This window comes from Triticum urartu, chromosome 3A (assembly GCF_056163025.1).
Source record: "Triticum urartu cultivar PI428250 chromosome 3A, HENAU_Tu73, whole genome shotgun sequence".
NCBI lineage: Eukaryota > Viridiplantae > Streptophyta > Magnoliopsida > Poales > Poaceae > Triticum > Triticum urartu.
The window spans coordinates 420,897,382-420,914,463 of record NC_141875.1 but is presented as its reverse complement, the minus strand read 5'-3'; the positions used below and the strand labels follow the sequence as shown (position 1 = coordinate 420,914,463).

The following is a 17,082-nucleotide window of genomic DNA, read 5'->3' as shown; positions in this document are numbered from 1 at the left end:
ATTGGGATGGAGGCCGGTGGTGATCGGAGAGAAAAGAGTGGAGAATGCGCGGGTTTTGGCGCGGAAACAATGCGGACCACTCCAAATGTGTGGGCTCCGCCTTGGTTTCGAACGGGGCGAGGTGTTGAAGACCTACGTAGCGGTTTTCCAGACTCCCGCAAACTTGCGGAAAAACAGATAGGTTCACATTGAATGGCAAAGTGCGTCCGAACAATTCGGTCCATATGTGTGTGGACGTTTTGAGGGTCCTATGTTGAAGATGTCCTTGACTGCCCCATCTTTTATTGACTTATCAAATAAAATTGTGTTTAATTGGTAAACCAATAAATGTTTACCAAATAATCCTATAATTAATTTTGGCTGATAAATCACAGCAAGATTTTATTTTATTTTGGCAGGTAAATCATGGGTAGGATTTATTTTATATAAGCACTTATCTACACAACCACATTAATAAGAACAGGTAAATCACGAGCTAGAATATTTCTACCCATTGCAACGTATGAGCTGTAATTCTATGAAGTTCAAAAGCAAAGTTCGCTACTTGTAGGTGGCGCATCTGCATCGATCAACATTTCATCATGGACATTCAGAACCACATTTGAGCTATGTTTGTTCAGAATAATATAGCGCTGCTTAACATAATCATTAAAAAAACTGTTACACAACGCCTGTTTTCATATAAATGATCAGGAGGTAGTACGCATATGATCATAATACCCTCGGTGCAGCAATGAAACCGATCATGTGATCAAGGAAATACACGCGAAATCTAAAGATGAGGGACAATAACATCAAAGCGGCACATCCCTCAAAATTATTCTTGGACGATAATGGGGCCAGGAAGATAATTAGAACATGCGCCGCCGATTTGGAACAATCTCAGGGCTGTTGTTTCTCATCATGGCAACGAACTCCTGGTAGTTGATTCTTCCATCCTGAACAATTAATAAGAAGCAAATTATTAGCACCGTGATGAACTGAGCCAGGCAGCCATTTGTTAACTCAAGTTATAGCTCCAAAAATGTAAAATAGGGTCAGTAATGATTGTCATTCTCCATGGTGAAGCAGAAGTAGTGACGATACAAGTTTACGGATGGAGTCATAGAATCGGTTAACAAACTGGTTAAGATATATTGCACACATTCTTATTTATACTTATCTACATGAATTTAGTTCAATGCATTTATATACATCACTAATATAGATAGATGAGTAAATCCTAGCAAAAGCAAAACAAAAGAGATGACAGCATCATGAAAGAAGTCTGACATGTGCACATGGCACACGCATATCAAACTTTTCATTCCTGAACAAGTGGATTATATGTGCAATGATTTTGATGTTTGTAACATAGACTTACATGATCTGTATCTACTTCAGCGATAATATCTTTAATTGTTTTATCATCCCCCATGTCATACTTCTTCAGAGCTTCTTCCAGCTCATCTACTGTTATGTATCTGCACACAAAGATTTCAGCAATGAGAAAAAAAATGCAAACAGTCACAACTCAAAATTTGGCATTCAAGTTTAAGTTCAATTACCCGCTGTGGTCCTTATCAAAATATTCAAATGCTTTAAGTATGTGGTCTTCCTTCTCCAATCTATTCATGTGCATTGTCGCTGATACGAACTCAGAATAATCAATGGTCCCATTTCCATCAACATCAGCCTGTTTTGTAATAAAGGGAAAAAGAATAAGGACACAAAATGGCTTATGCTAGATCTACCGAAAGTTGGAAACAGTTGCAAAGCACTTTTAAATGCTACCATCAAACTCTTCCCATCAAATGAGCACACAATGATATTTTGTGGTCTACATTGATACATCATCGTCAAGAAAGCTATGTGAAGTTGCAAGTGGCCTATTTTCTTTTTCTTTTAAGTAAGGTAGTTGCTTCCAAACTTCCGAACTGGATAGGTCATTTGGGTTAAACTTAGGGAATTCATATGGTATGGGAAAATGTAGCATGTAAAAAAAACAAGAGTATATGTCTGTGGAGTACAAACATACCGCCTCCATTAACTGTGTAATTTCTGATTCAGAAATTTTGGTGCCAAGTTTTGGTAAACCAGATCTTAGCTCTTCAAGAGTAATTGTCCCACTGTTATCAGTGTCCAGGGATCTGAACATTTCTTTCAAGCCTGTTATCTCTTCCTCAGACAAGTTCTCTGCAACGATCTGGTTATAATGGAGAAAAATAGTAGACTTAGTTGCTAATGAAACTCAATGTCAGTAGGGAAGGTAAATATTATGAAGTCTTCAATAACCTTCAATGCAACTTTCTTAAGCTTGTTCATCGCCCGGAATTGCTTCATTCTACTGATAACAGTAATGTCAAGTGGCTTATCTGGAGCCTCTCCATCTTCCCTAATCCATGGGTGATCTAAATGTGTAAAGTATTAGATAAGAAAGTATATTTGCAAACAGTACATAAATGAATATTTAGTTCCTAAAAAAAGATGACAGGTCTTCAACAACGAAAATAAACTCAGTAATCTACTTCTGAATTACCAATAGAAGTATAACATTATTAGCAGTGCTTTTGATTTAAAAAACTACAGATGGAACACACTGGGACGAATGGCTGATGTTGATTTGCTACTAACCTACTAGGCAAGTGCACATCTATTTACAAATAAGAATGCCATGCTATGAAATGTGTGTGCAGTCACATGATAACAGAAAGAGCATTTGAATAATTACTCAAAATTTCTGCAGCAGTCAAGCGCTCTTTGGGGTCTTGCCGCAACATCTTCTTCACCAAATCTTTTGCACCATTAGATATTGAAGGCCAAGGGTCAGATGAGAAATCTATGTGACCAAGCAAGACAGCCTCAAATATGCCATCCTCATTGTCTGGAAAATAGAACATGCGCGTTAGCAGATAAATAAAAAGCAAAAAATCTAACTGAGATGCGAATTGGCACACATCACCTGCCCAAAAAGGAGGAACACCAGACAGAAGGATGTACAGAATAATCCCCGCACTCCATATGTCAGCTTCTGCTCCATAGTGCCGCTTCAGAACCTCAGGAGCAACATAATACGCACTTCCAACGAGATCCTTAAACTGCTCCCCTGTAAGATGCATAGTAGCCCTTAGCTCACTCTAAACATGCCGTGAATACAAAGAAAATTAACAGCCAGCTCTACTTTCTACTTTCTAGTGATAAACAGCACGACAACAACAAGAATCTTCGGCGGTGACCAACCGTTTGCATGTGAAGCAACTGGTTTCGTCGGATAATTTTAGGTATCATTTCTGATACACATGCCCGCATGTTTTGCAGGTATATATGCCATCCTTTTTCCCCTCAACTATCAATGATAGAAACAACACTGTGCTCAAAGTGTATATAATGCAAATCTACAATGCCATTTCATTATCACATTGTGCACCAAGCCAGAGCTGTCCCCAAAGTAGTAAGGTTAGATGGTCGATCACTAGACCCCCATACCAACAACAGCACACAACAAGAATCACAGCTATAATATCTATCTACAAGATCTAAGTATGACATTAAGCATAAGCCAATTGCTGTCTCGTATCTACTCCGTAGCTCTAATTTTAGCACTTCCCAACTTCAAACCTGTCGATCCACGGAAATCGGTTCAAAGTCAAACCAAAATCCACATCAAGTCGAACACGGGAAGAATCTCCCACAATTCAATCCATACAACCCGACTGAGGTGGTCAAATGAAGCGCTCACCGTGTTTGAAGAAGACGGAGAGGCCAAAGTCAGTGGCCTTGAGCGGCGAGTCCTCCTTGTTGTTGAGAAACAAAAAGTTCTCGGGCTTGAGATCCCGGTGGAAAACCCCCATGGAGTGGCAGCTGTGCACGACGGAGACCATCTCGCGGCAGAGCAGGGCGGCGGCTCGCTCGGAGTAGTGCCCCCGCGCGATGATGCGGTCGAATAGCTCCCCGCCCTCACATAGCTCCATGATGAGGTTGACCGAGTGGCGGTCCTCGTAGGCGCCGCGGAGCTCGACGATGTTGCGGTGACCCGTGAGGTGGTGCATGATCTGCACCTCCCGCTGCACATCCTCGATGTCATCGCGGTGGACGAGCTTCCGCGTGGCGATGGACTTGCAGGCGAAGCGCTGGCCCGTAGCCTTGTGCGTGACGAGGTAGGTGACCCCGAACTGCCCCCTGCCGAGCTCGCGGCCGAAGGTGTAGGTCGCGCGCACGTCCTCCATCGGGCGTCCCAGAACGCGGCCCATGGCCACCTGTCCCGCTTCCGGCGTCGGGGCCGGGGCCGGCGCCGTCTGGGGCTTCGGCGGCGGCTGGGGTTTGGGCTGGGCCGTCGGCGGAGGGGCCGTGGCCGGCTGGTCGGCGGCGGCGCGGCGGTGGCGCGAGGTGCGGTTGCCCATTGTGTGTGAATGGGTTTGACGAGGGGAGATCGAGGCGATAGGGGGCCGGGTTTTGAAGCAGCAGCAGCTCTAGCGTGGGAGTTTTGGGGGAGAGACGACCGCGTGATCTGCGCTGCGGTGTTGGGGTGGGGGATCGATCGGGTGGGTGCGGAAGGGAAGCGACTTGCCGGGCTGTGGCGGGGAGCTTTGTCCGTCCGTGAGCCGTGAAAGAAATCACTGTGTGTTTCTAGTTCACTAAAGTTTAGTAGTATAATTTGATGGGATTTGCTACACGGACTCCATCTTATGCATTAGAAGCTACAAGCTGACATGGCATCAGTTGATTAGGAATCAGGAGGGCCCACGACTGAAAGCACGGGAAGGAGGGAGATTCATGGGGGACACGTACTCCAGTAAGCCCCTTCCGTGCGATTCTGACCGTAAGTTTAGGATTTTCGTAATTTGATTCCTCTTTAAAAGTTTAGCACGATCTGACCCTCCCAATCACGATGCGTTTGGTTGACAGGAAATTAAAGAGGTTTTGCAGGAATTGAAGGGGACTAAATCCCCTACAAGTCAAATTCCTCCAAATCAAATACAATAAGGATATCGTAAATGGTGTCCCCTGGGCTATGCCACGCATGCGATTTTTAGTGTCACAATAGGGCACAATTCCCGCAAGTAACACCTCCCTCGGTTAAAAGGAAATAGCTAGAGAACTTTAAAAAAGGAAATAGGCAGAGAAAAAAGAAACTTCCCCACGAAGGCAGTCAGGCCATATCCTTCCATCCCAGATCCTCTGGCTTTGCTGCGCACGCCTTCTCCTCCCTGCCGAAGCAACCTAATCCATCTTCTCGACCGCGACGCTAGGGTTCCTAGTCGCCTCCACTCTGGCGCCCATTGATGGTCCTCTCCACCGTCGCCCGGAGGTGCTCTGCCCACCTCTGTTCGCCCCCGAGCAGGACTCGGCCCACCCAGCGGCCCCTCGGCCCCTCCATGCCGGTCGTCCAGAGCTGCGCCGCCCACCACATCAAGGCAACCTCCTGTTATGGTTGCTATAGATTAGTACTCTTGCGTGTTCTTTCCTTTTGGGTCCAGATGCTATCAATTCCCTATGGGTGCATTCTTGCGTGATTAGTACATATGTTGTTGATTCACGAAGTACCATGGTTACAACTAACTGCACTCAGGTGTTTCTGATATTATTTTGGGATAAATTTAGTACCATGGTCATGTTCATGTTCTGATGTTGTTGATTCCCAAGTGCGTCCATTGTACTCTAGAGTGTCGTGGCCATGTTTTGCTATGAATGGTTGCTATTGATTGCTTGTGAATGGATTTGGAGCAGGCCGACCATGCCCCTGGAGGTTGGAGGAGGCCTTGGGAATGGAGATGGTGAGAGAGGTATCTTGTTGCTGGCAAGGCAGACCATGGACAGCGCGGGGAAGATTTGGTCATTTGCCCGATGTGGCAATGGACATTTGATTAATGACCAGTCCGTTCGGTCACTTATGTTCAAGCTATTCATGTGTTTTTCTTTTGTTTTCAACTCATGTGGTGATTTTTTGATGGGTTTCAAACTTCCAATTTTATAGATTGGAGGCTCTACGGACGAAGAGCACGGAGAACATCCCTCTTCCTTTACATCTAAAATTAAACTTACAAGTGGTCGATTCGCGAAGTTCAAGTGTTTATCAAATTGAATACAAGGGTGATTAGGATTTTACATAATTCTATTTGCTAACTGTCATAATATTCCATACGAACTGTTTGCGATGAGACAAAACAACAGAAACGGGCATCCATATCAAGGTGTGTGCGATATACGGCATACAGTTCGCTTCGATTAACTGTTTGTGATTAGGCAACACAGCAGAAACGGTTAGCCAGATCAAGGTGTGTGTGTGTGTGATATATGGCATACGGTTCACTCGGATGAACTGTTTTCGATTAGGATACAGAACAAAAATGGTTCAACTTAATAAGATATGTGTGATATGCGGCATACAGTTCACATAGATGAACTGTTTGCGATAAGCCAAAAGAACACAAACGATTCGTGTAAATAAGATGTGTGTGATAGTGGGCAGACACGTACACGTAGATCCGAGAACATGGGCCCACGTACGTCATCCGAGGGCTGTTTTGGGCTTTCGATGCGTGGCATACGGTTGCTCCATAAGAACTATTTGCGATGAGCCAGAACATCAGAAACGGGCTTTGTAGGCCCAGAACCATCAATAAATTTTGATATTGTTTCTCGTCACATTGCATATTACAACGCAATAAGTAACTGCAAATCTGTTCACACCGATCAAACCAATATGTGTCCACACTTAGCACCGGGCTATAAAAACTACCCACTCGAAAATTACTTCACAATTCCTCTCCTCATCACCCACAAAACTGGTCTTTTCTGTCAAGTCGTTCTGCCATGACCGGTAGGAGGAGTTTCGGGTGGACATATAACCAGGGAGCAAAGACCAAGGCCGCAGAAGCACTAGAGAGGTCCCTCCGCCAAGGGTCAGCCGCATCAGAGATATCCCGGCGCGCCACGGAGCCCTCAAACGAGCTATCACGGGCACACGAGGGCTCTCACAAGCACACTTGTTGCATCGGCGATCGCGACGAGCTCGCATTGCTGAAGTCCTTGGCCGGCGACAATGACATTCTCGTTGGCCTCATTAAGCAGCAGGAGCTGGTCGACGGCTTGATGAAGCTGCTCGAGATCAGCGATGCCTCGGTTGAGAAGGTGACCAGCCTCGTCGAGCAACTCATGGGTGACAATGCGAAGCTCCTCAAGGCGCTCGCCGAGAAGGAGGAGGAGGCCGCCGGCTGGAAGATGCTGCATGAGCAGAGCAGTGCCTCAGGGATGACACTGACAGCGGTCGTCGAGGAACTGATGGGTGACTTGAGGAAGGTCTGGATCGAGCGCGAGAAGGAGGTGGAGGAATCCGTGGCTGCTTTCAAGAAAAGTCGTGAGGAATTGAAGAAGGAGCTGGAGGATGTCGTCGCTCGGCGATCCACCAAGGAGTAGAGACAGTAGCGAGCTAGATCGTTGCCTGTGATTTCCTTCTTCTCTTGCCCCTGCGTCTTCCGTGCTTTACCGCATATGGCATTTTAAATTATTCGGAATATGTAAGACAATTATTATCCGTGCCATTGTAAAATTTGTCGTCGTATTATCCATTGCCAATTTATTTGTCGTTGTATTATCCGTTGCCCTATGTGGCATAAATTAGGTTGGAATACGAGTTGAAAACACGAACAAAGCAAATGCTAATATTGAGCGGGGCCATGGGATCACAAGAAAACACCCTTCGTCCAGGTGCTTTAATTAACCGTGTGTTAAACAGTGCTAGGGCGCCATTAATGAAGAAGTTGTGAGTGAGGCGGGCGGGCGGCTGGTGGATGGAGGTTAAAGAGCTCGCTTCCCGGTGAGCATGGGTGAGGGAGTCTTGGACTAAGGGGTCCTCGGGCATCCGGCCTGTTAGCCATGGGCCGGACTGATGGGCTGTGAAGATACGAAGACCGAAGACCGCACCTCGTGTCTGGATGGGGCTCTCCTTGGCATGGAAGACAAGCTTGGCGACCAAATATGTAGATTCCTTTCTTTGTAACCGACCTTGTGTAACCCTAGATCCTCCCGGTGTCTATGTAAACCGGAGGACTTAGTCCGGAGAAGGCATACATTACCATAGCCATACAAGCTAGACCTCTAGGGTTTAGCCATTACGATCTCATGGTAGATCAACTCTTGTAATACTCATATTCATCAAGATCAATCAAGCAGGACGTAGGGTATTACCTCCATAGAGAGGGCCCGAACCTGGTAAAACATTTGTGTCCCCTGTCTCCTGTTACCATCGACCTTAGACGCATAGTTCGGGACCCCCTACCCAAGATCCGCCGGTTTTGACACCGACATTGGTGCTTTCATTGAGAGTTCCACTGTGTTGTCATCAAGAGGTTCGATGGCTCCTTCAACCATCTACAACGATGCTGCCCAAGGGGGAGTTTTCCTCCCCGGACAGATCTTCGTGTTTGGCGGCTTGGCTCTGCGGGCCAACTCGCTTTGCCATCTGGAGCAGATCGAAAGCTACGCCCCTGGCCATCAGGTCAGATTTGGGAGCTTGAACTACGTTGTGGACATCTGTGGGGACTTGATCTTCACCGGATTCGATACCGCGGCTACCACTCCTGGCCACCCCAAGGGACATGACCTAAATCTGTCATCAAACTGCATCCAGGAGACAGCTCCCATAACCGCTCTGGCCTTAGATCCGGAGCAGACTGCGCCATCCAAGGACGGGAATATCAACCCCGCCACGGAGGTCACAGATTCCCTGGCGTTGGAGCCGCACATAGACTTGATCTCACATGATACCTGTGTTAGGGAACGTAGTAATTTCAAAAAAATTCCTACGCACACACAAGATCAAGGTGATGCATAGCAACGAGAGGGGAGAGTGTTGTCCACGTACCCTCGTAGACCGAAAGTGGAAGCGTTAGCACAACGCGGTTGATGTAGTCGTACGTCTTCACGATCCGACCAATCCAAGTACCGAACGCACGGCACCTCCGAGTTCAGCACACGTTTAGCTCGATGACGTCCCGCGAACTCCGATCCAGCAGAGCTTCACGGGAGAGTTCTGTCAGCACGACGGCGTGATGACGGTGATGATGTTGCTACCGACGCAGGGCTTCGCCTAAGTACCGCTACGATATGACCGAGGTGGAATATGGTGGAGGGGGGCACCTCACACGGCTGGGAGAGATCAACAGATCAACTTGTGTGTCTAGAGGTGCCCCCTGCCCCCGTATATAAAGGAGCAAGGGGGAGGCCGGCCGGCCCTCTATGGGCGCGCTAGGAGGAGGAGTCCTCCTCCTAGTAGGAGTAGGAAGTCCTACTCCTACTAGGAGGAGGAAAGGAAGGAGGAGAAGGAGAAGGAAGGAGAGGCAGGAAAAAGAGGAAAGGGGGTCGGCCCCCTAGTCTAATTCGGTTTGGGCTAGGGGGGCGCGCGCCCTGCCTCCTCTCTTCCACCACTTGGCCCATGAGGCCCATTACTTCTTCCTCGTATTCCCGTAACTCCCCGGTACCCCCGAAAATACCCGAATCACTCGGAACCTTTCCGATGTCCAAATATAGTCGTCCAATATATCGATCTTTATGTCTCGACCATTTCGAGACTCCTCGTCATGTCCCCGATCTCATCCGGGACTCCGAACTACCTTCGGTACATCAAATCTCATAAACTCATAATACAATCGTCACCGAAACTTTAAGCGTGCGGACCCTACGGGTTCGAGAACTATGTAGACATGACCGAGACACGTCTCTGGCCAATAACCAATAGCGGAACCTGGATGCTCATATTGGCTCCCACATATTCTACGAAGATCTTTATCGGTCAAACCGCATAACAACATATGTTGTTCCCTTTGTCATCGGTATGTTACTTGCCCGAGATTCGATCGTCGGTATCTCAATACCTAGTTCAATCTCGTTACCGGCAAGTCTCTTTACTCATTCCGTAATATATCATCCCGCAACTAACTCATTAGTTGCAATGCTTGCAAGGCTTTTAAGTGATGTGCATTACCGAGAGGGCCCAGAGATACCTCTCCGACAATCGGAGTGACAAATCCTAATCTCAAAATACGCCAACCCAACAAGTACCTTTGGAGACACCTGTAGAGCACCTTTATAATCACCCAATTACGTTGTGACGTTTGGTAGCACACAAAGTGTTCCTCCGGTAAACGGGAGTTGCATAATCTCATAGTCATAGGAACATGTATAAGTCATGAAGAAAGCAATAGCAACAAACTAAATGATCAAGTGCTATGCTAACGGAATGGGTCAAGTCAATCACATCATTCTCTAATGATGTGACCCTGTTAATCAAATGACAACTCATGTCTATGGCTAGGAAACTTAACCATCTTTGATTCAACGAGCTAGTCAAGTAGAGGCATACTAGTGACACTCTGTTTGTCTATGTATTCACACATGTATTATGTTTCCGGTTAATACAATTTCTAGCATGAATAATAAACATTTATCATGAAATAAGGAAATAAATAATAACTTTATTATTGCCTCTAGGGCATATTTCCTTCAGTCTCCCACTTGCACTAGAGTCAATAATCTAGTTCACATCGCCATGTGATTTAACATCAATAGTTCACATCACCATGTGATTAACACCCATAGTTCACATCGTCATGTGACCAACACCCAAAGGGTTTACTAGATTCAATAATCTAGTTCACATCGCTATGTGATTAACGCCCAAAGAGTACTAAGGTGTGATCATGTTTTGCTTGTGAGAGAAGTTTAGTCAACGGGTCTGCCACATTCAGATCCGTAAGTATTTTGCAAATTTCTATGTCAACAATGCTCTGCACTTAGCTACTCTAGATAATTGCTCCCACTTTCAATATGTATCCCGATTGAGACTTTGAGTCATCTGGATCAGTGTCAAAACTTGCATCGACGTAACCTTTTACGATGAACCTTTTGTAACCTCCATAATCGAGAAACATATCCTTATTCCACTAAGGATAATTTTGACCAATGTCCAGTGATCTACTCCTAGATCACTATTGTACTCCCTTGCCAAACTCAGGGCAGGGTATACAATAGGTCTGGTACACAGCATGGCATACTTTATAAAACCTATGGCTGAGGCATAGGGAATGACTTTCATTCTCTCTCTATCTTCTGCCGTGGTCGGGTTTTGAGTCTTACTCAACTTCATACCTTTGTAACACAGGCAAGAACTCCTTCTTTGACTGTTCCATTTTGAACTACTTCAAAATATTGTCAAGGTATGTACTCATTGAAAAACTTATCAAGCGTCTTGATCTATCTCTATAGATCTTGATGCTAAATATGTAAGCAGCTTCACCGAGGTCTTTTTTTGAAAAAAAAAACTCCTTTCAAACATTCCTTTATGCTTTGCAGAATAAATCTACATTATCTCCGATCAACAATATGTCATACACATATACTTATCAGAAATGCTGTAGTGCTCCCACTCACTTATAAATACAGGCTTCACCGCGAGTATGTATAAAACTATATGCTTTGATCAACTTATCAAAGCGTATATTCCAACTCCGAGATGCTTGCACCAGTCCATAGATGGATCGCTGGAGCTTGCATATTTTGTTAGCACCTTTAGGATTGACAAAACCTTCTGGTTGCATCATATACAACTCTTTTTCAATAAATCCATTAAGGAATGTAGTTTTGTTTATCCATTTGCCAGATTTCATAAAATGCGGCAATTGCTAACATGATTCGGACAGACTTAAGCATAGATACGAGTGAGAAACTCTCATCGTAGTCAACACCTTGAACTTGTCGAAAACCTTTTTGCGACAATTCTAGCTTTGTAGATGGTAACACTAGTATCAGCGTCCGTCTTCCTCTTGAAGATCCATTTAATCTCAATGGCTCGCTGATCATTGGGCAAGTCAATCAAAGTCCATACTTTGCTCTCATACATGGATCTCATCTCAGATTTCATGGCCTCAAGCCATTTCGCGGAATCTGGGCTCATCATCGCTTCCTCATAGTTCGTAGGTTCGTCATGGTCAAGTAACATGACCTCCGGAACAGGATTACCATACCACTCTGGTGCGGATCTCACTCTGGTTTACCTACGAGGTTCGGTAGTAACTTGATCTGAAGTTACATGATCATCATCATTAGCTTCCTCACTAATTGGTGTAGTAGTCACAGGAACAGATTTCTGTGATGAACTACCTCCCAATAAGGGAGCAGGTACAGTTACCTCATCAAGTTCTACTTTCCTCCCACTCACTTCTTTCGAGAGAAACTCCTTCTCTAGAAAGGATCCATTCTCAGCAACGAATAACTTGCCTTCGGATCTGTGATAGAAGGTGTACCCAAGATTTTCTTTTGGGTATCCTATGAAGATATACTTCTCTGATTTGGGTTCGAGCTTATCATGTTGAAACTTTTTCACATAAGCATCACAGTCCCAAACTTTAAGAAACGACAGCTTAGGTTTCTCGCCAAACCATAGTTCATACGGTGTCGTCTCAACGGATTTAGATGGTGCCCTATTTAACGTGAATGTAGCTGTCTCTAATGCATAACCCCAAAACGATAGTGGTAATCGGTAAGAGACATCATAGATCGCACCATATCTAATAAATCACGGTTACGACGTTCGGACAAACCATTACACTGTGGTGTTCCAGGTGGTGTGAGTAGTGAAACTATTTCACATTGTTTTAACTGAAGGCCAAACTCGTAACTCAAATATTTTACTTCTGCGATCATATCGTAGAAACTTTTATTTTTGTTACGATGATTCTCCACTTCACTCTGAAATTCTTTGAACTTTTCAAATATTTCAGACTTGTGTTTCATCAAGTAGATATACTCATATCTGCTCAAATCATCTGTGAAGATCAGAAAATAACGATACCTGCCGCGAGCCTCAATATTCATCGGACCACATACATCAGTATGTATGATTTCCAACAAATCTGTTGCTCGCTCCATTGTTCCGGAGAATGGAGTCTTAGTCATCTTGCCCATGAGGCATGGTTCGCAAGCATCACCTGATTCATAATCAAGTGATTCCAAAAGCCCATCAGCACGGATTTTCTTCATGTGCTTTACACCAATATGACCTAAACGGCAGTGCCACAAATAAGTTGCACTATCATTATTAACTTTGCATCTTTTGGCTTCAATGTTATGAAAATGTGTATCACCATGATCGAGATCCAACAAATCATTTTCATTGGGTGTATGACCATAGAAGGTTTTATTCATGTAAACAGAACAACAATTATTCTCCAACTTACATCAATAACTGTATTTCAATAAACATGATCCAATCATATTTATGCTCAACGCAAACACCAAATAACATTTATTTAGGTTCAACACTAATCCCTGAAGTATAAGGAGTGTGCGATGATGATCATATCAATCTTGGAACCACTTCCAACACACATCGTCACTTCACCCTTAACTAGTCTCTGTTTATTTTGCAACTCCCATTTCGAGTTACTACTCTTAGCAACTGAACCAGTATCAAATACCAAGGGGTTGCTATAAACACTAGTAAAGTACACATCAATAACATGTATATCAAATATAGCTTTGTTCACTTTGCCATCCTTCTTATCCACCAAATACTTGTGGTAGTTCCGCTTCTAGTGACCAGTCCCTTTGCAGTAGAAGCACTTAGTCTCAGGCTTAGGTCCAGACTTGGGTTTCTTCACTTGAGCAGCAACTTGTTTGCCGTTCTTCTTGAAGTTCCCCTTCTTCCCTTTGCCCTTTCTCTTGAAACTAGTGGTCTTGTCAACCATCAACACTTGATGTTTTTCTTGATTTCTACATTCGCCGATTTTTGGATCACGAAGAGCTTGGGAATCATTTCCGTTATCCCTTGCATATTATAGTTCATCATGAAGTTCTACTAACTTGGTGATGGTGACTAGAGAATTCTGTCAATCACTATTTTATCTGGAAGATTAACTCCCACTTGATTCAAGCGATTGTAGTACCCAGACAATCTGAGCACATGCTCACTGCTTGAGCTATTCTCCTCCATCTTTTAGCTATAGAAATTGTTGGAGACTTCATATCTCTCGACTCGGGTATTTACTTGAAATATTAACTTCAACTCCTGGAACATCTCATATGGTCCATGACGTTCAAAACGTCTTTGAAGTCCCAATTCTAAGCTGTTAAGCATGGTGCACTAAACTATCAAGTAGTCATCATATTGAGCTAGCCAAACGTTCATAACGTCTGTATCTGCTCCTGCAATAGGTCTGTCACCTAGCGGTGCATCAAGGACATAATTCTTCTGTGCAGCAATGAGGATATACCTCAGATCACGGATCCAATCCACATCATTGCTACTAACATCTTTCAACTTAGTTTTCTCTAGGAACATATAAAAATTAAACGGGGAGCAACATCGCGAGCTATTGATCTACAACATAGATATGCTAATACTACCAGGACTAAGTTCATGATAAATTAAAGTTCAATTAATCATATTACTTAAGAACTCCCACTTAGATAGACATCCCTCTAATCATCTAAGTGATCACATGATCCAAATCAACTAAACCATAACCGATCATCACGTGAAATGGAGTAGCTTTCAATGGTGAACATCACTATGTTGATCATATCTACTATATGATTCACGCTCGACCTTTCGGTCTCAGTGTTCCGAGGCCATATCTGCATATGCTAGGCTCGTCAAGTTTAACGTGAGTATTCTGCGTGTGCAAAACTGGCTTGCACCCGTTGTAGATGGACGTAGAGCTTATCACACCCGATCATCACGTGGTGTCTGGGCACGACGAACTTTGGCAACGGTGCATACTCAGGGAGAACACTTTTATCTTGAAATTTAGTGAGAGATCATCTTATAATGCTATCGCCGAACTAAGCAAAGTAAGATGTATAAAAGATAAACATCACATGCAATCATAATATGTGACATGATATGGCCATCATCATCTTGTGCTTTTTATCTCCATCTCCAAAGCATCGTCATGATCTCCATCGTCACCGGCATGACACCATGATCTCCATCATCTTGATCTATATCAATGTGTCGTCACATGGTCGTCTCGCCAACTATTTCTCTTGCAACTATTGCTATCACATAGCGATAAAGTAAAGAAATTATTTGGCGCTTGCATCTTATGCAATAGAGAGACAACCATAAGGCTTTTGCCAGTTGCCGATAACTTCAACAAAACATGATCATCTCATACAACAACTTATATCTCATCACGCCTTGACCATATCACATCACAACATGCCCTGAAAAAACAAGTTAGACGTCCTCTACTTTGTTGTTGCAAGTTTTACGTGGCTGCTACGGGCTGAGCAAGAACCGTTCTTACCTACGCATCGAAACCACAACGATAGTTTGTCAAGTTGGTGCTATTTTAACCTTCGCAAGGACCGGGCGTAGCCACACTCGGTTCAACTAAAGTTGGAGAAACTGACACCCGCCAGCCACCTGTGTGTAGAGCACGTCGGTAGAGCCAGTCACGCGTAAGCGTACGCGTAATGTCGGTCCGGGCCGCTTCATCCAACAATACCGCCGAACCAAAGTATGACATGCTGGTAAGCAGTATGACTTATATCGCCCACAGCTCACTTGTGTTCTACTCGTGCATATAACATCAACGCATAAAACTTGGCTCTGATACCACTGTTGGGGAACGTAGTAATTTCAAAAAAATTCCTACGCACATGCAAGATCATGGTGATGCATAGCAGCGAGAGGGGAGAGTGTTGTCCATGTACCCTCGTAGACCGAAAGCGGAAGCGTTAGCACAACGCGGTTGATGTAGTCGTATGTCTTCACGACCCGACCGATCCAAGTACCGAACGCACGGCACCTCCGAGTTCAGCACACGTTTAGCTCGATGACGTCCCGCGAACTCCGATCCAGTAGAGCTTCACGGGAGAGTTCCGTCAGCACGACGGCGTGATGACGGTGATGATGTTGCTACCGACGCAGGGCTTCTCCTAAGCACCGCTACGATATGACCGAGGTGGAATATGGTGGAGGGGGGTACCGCACACGGCTGGGAGAGATCAACAGATCAATTTGTGTGTCTAGAGGTGCCCCCTGCCCCCGTATATAAAGGAGCAAGGGGGAGGCCGGCCGACCCTCTATGGGCGTGCCAAGAGGAGGAGTCCTCCTCCTAGTAGGAGTAGGACTCCCCTTTCCTACTCCTACTAGGAGGAGGAAAGGAAGGAGGAGAAGGAGAAGGAAGGAGAGGGAGGAAAAAGAGGAAAGGGGGGCCGGCCCCTAGTCCAATTCAGTTTGGGTTAGGGGGGCCGCGCGCCCTGCCTTCTCTCTTCCACCACTTGGCCCATGAGGCCCATTACTTCTTCCTGTATTCCCGTAACTCCCCGATACCCCCGAAAATACCCGAATCACTCGGAACCTTTCCGATGTCCGAATATAGTCGTCCAATATATCGATCTTTATGTCTTGACCATTTCGAGACTCCTCGTCATGTACCCGATCTCATCCGGGACTCCAAACTACCTTCGGTACATCAAATCTCATAAACTCATAATACAATCGTCACCGAAACTTTAAGCGTGCGGACCTACGGGTTCGAGAACTATGTAGACATGACCGAGACACGTCTCCGGCCAATAACCAATAGCAGAACCTGGATGCTCATATTGGCTCCCACATATTCTACGAAGATCTTTATCGGTCAGACCAGATAACAACATACGTTGTTCCCTTTGTCATCGGTATGTTACTTGCCCGAGATTCGATCGTCGGTATCTCAATACCTAGTTCAATCTCGTTACCGGCAAGTCTCTTTACTCGTTCCGTAATACATCATCCCGCAACTAACTCATTAGTTGCAATGCTTGCAAGGCTTTTAAGTGATGTGCATTACCGAGAGGGCCCAGAGATACCTCTCCGACAAACGGAGTGACAAATCCTAATCTCGAAATACGCCAACCCAACAAGTACCTTTGGAGACACCTGTAGAGCACCTTTATAATCACCCAGTTATGTTGTGACGTTTGGTAGCACACAAAGTGTTCCTCCGGTAAACGGGAGTTGCATAATCTCATAGTCATAGGAACATGTATAAGTCATGAAGAAAGCAATAGCAACAAACTAAACGATCAAGTGCTATGCTAACGGAATGGGTCAAG

The 17,082-nt window shown here is 44.9% G+C and overlaps 1 protein-coding gene across 1 annotated transcript; it reads right to left on the bottom strand.

The window, feature by feature from the left end:
• Window positions 1-611: 611 nt before the first annotated feature.
• On the bottom strand, window positions 612-4,522 carry LOC125544156 (calcium-dependent protein kinase 1). The gene is made up of 8 exons (XM_048707742.2): window positions 3,719-4,522; window positions 2,942-3,085; window positions 2,711-2,863; window positions 2,275-2,390; window positions 2,018-2,185; window positions 1,548-1,675; window positions 1,364-1,463; window positions 612-938 (listed from the first exon to the last, which is right to left on the bottom strand). The coding sequence occupies exons 1-8, from the start codon at window positions 4,377-4,379 to the stop codon at window positions 852-854; spliced, it is 1,557 nt and encodes a 518-aa protein (XP_048563699.1). The 5' UTR covers window positions 4,380-4,522; the 3' UTR covers window positions 612-851.
• Window positions 4,523-17,082: the final 12,560 nt, after the last annotated feature.

What these genes read in the sequence shown, in the direction of transcription:
- LOC125544156 (XM_048707742.2), bottom strand. Translation starts at nt 4,379, where the DNA reads ATGGGCAACCGCACCTCGCGCCACCGCCGCGCCGCCGCCGACCAGCCG. An exon ending in TTTGATAAGGACCACAGCGG is followed by an intron (nt 1,464 to 1,547) that starts GTAATTGAACTT and finishes CTTTGTGTGCAG; the next exon opens with ATACATAACAGTAGATGAGC. An exon ending in CTGAAGTAGATACAGATCAT is followed by an intron (nt 939 to 1,363) that starts GTAAGTCTATGT and finishes TTAATTGTTCAG; the next exon opens with GATGGAAGAATCAACTACCA.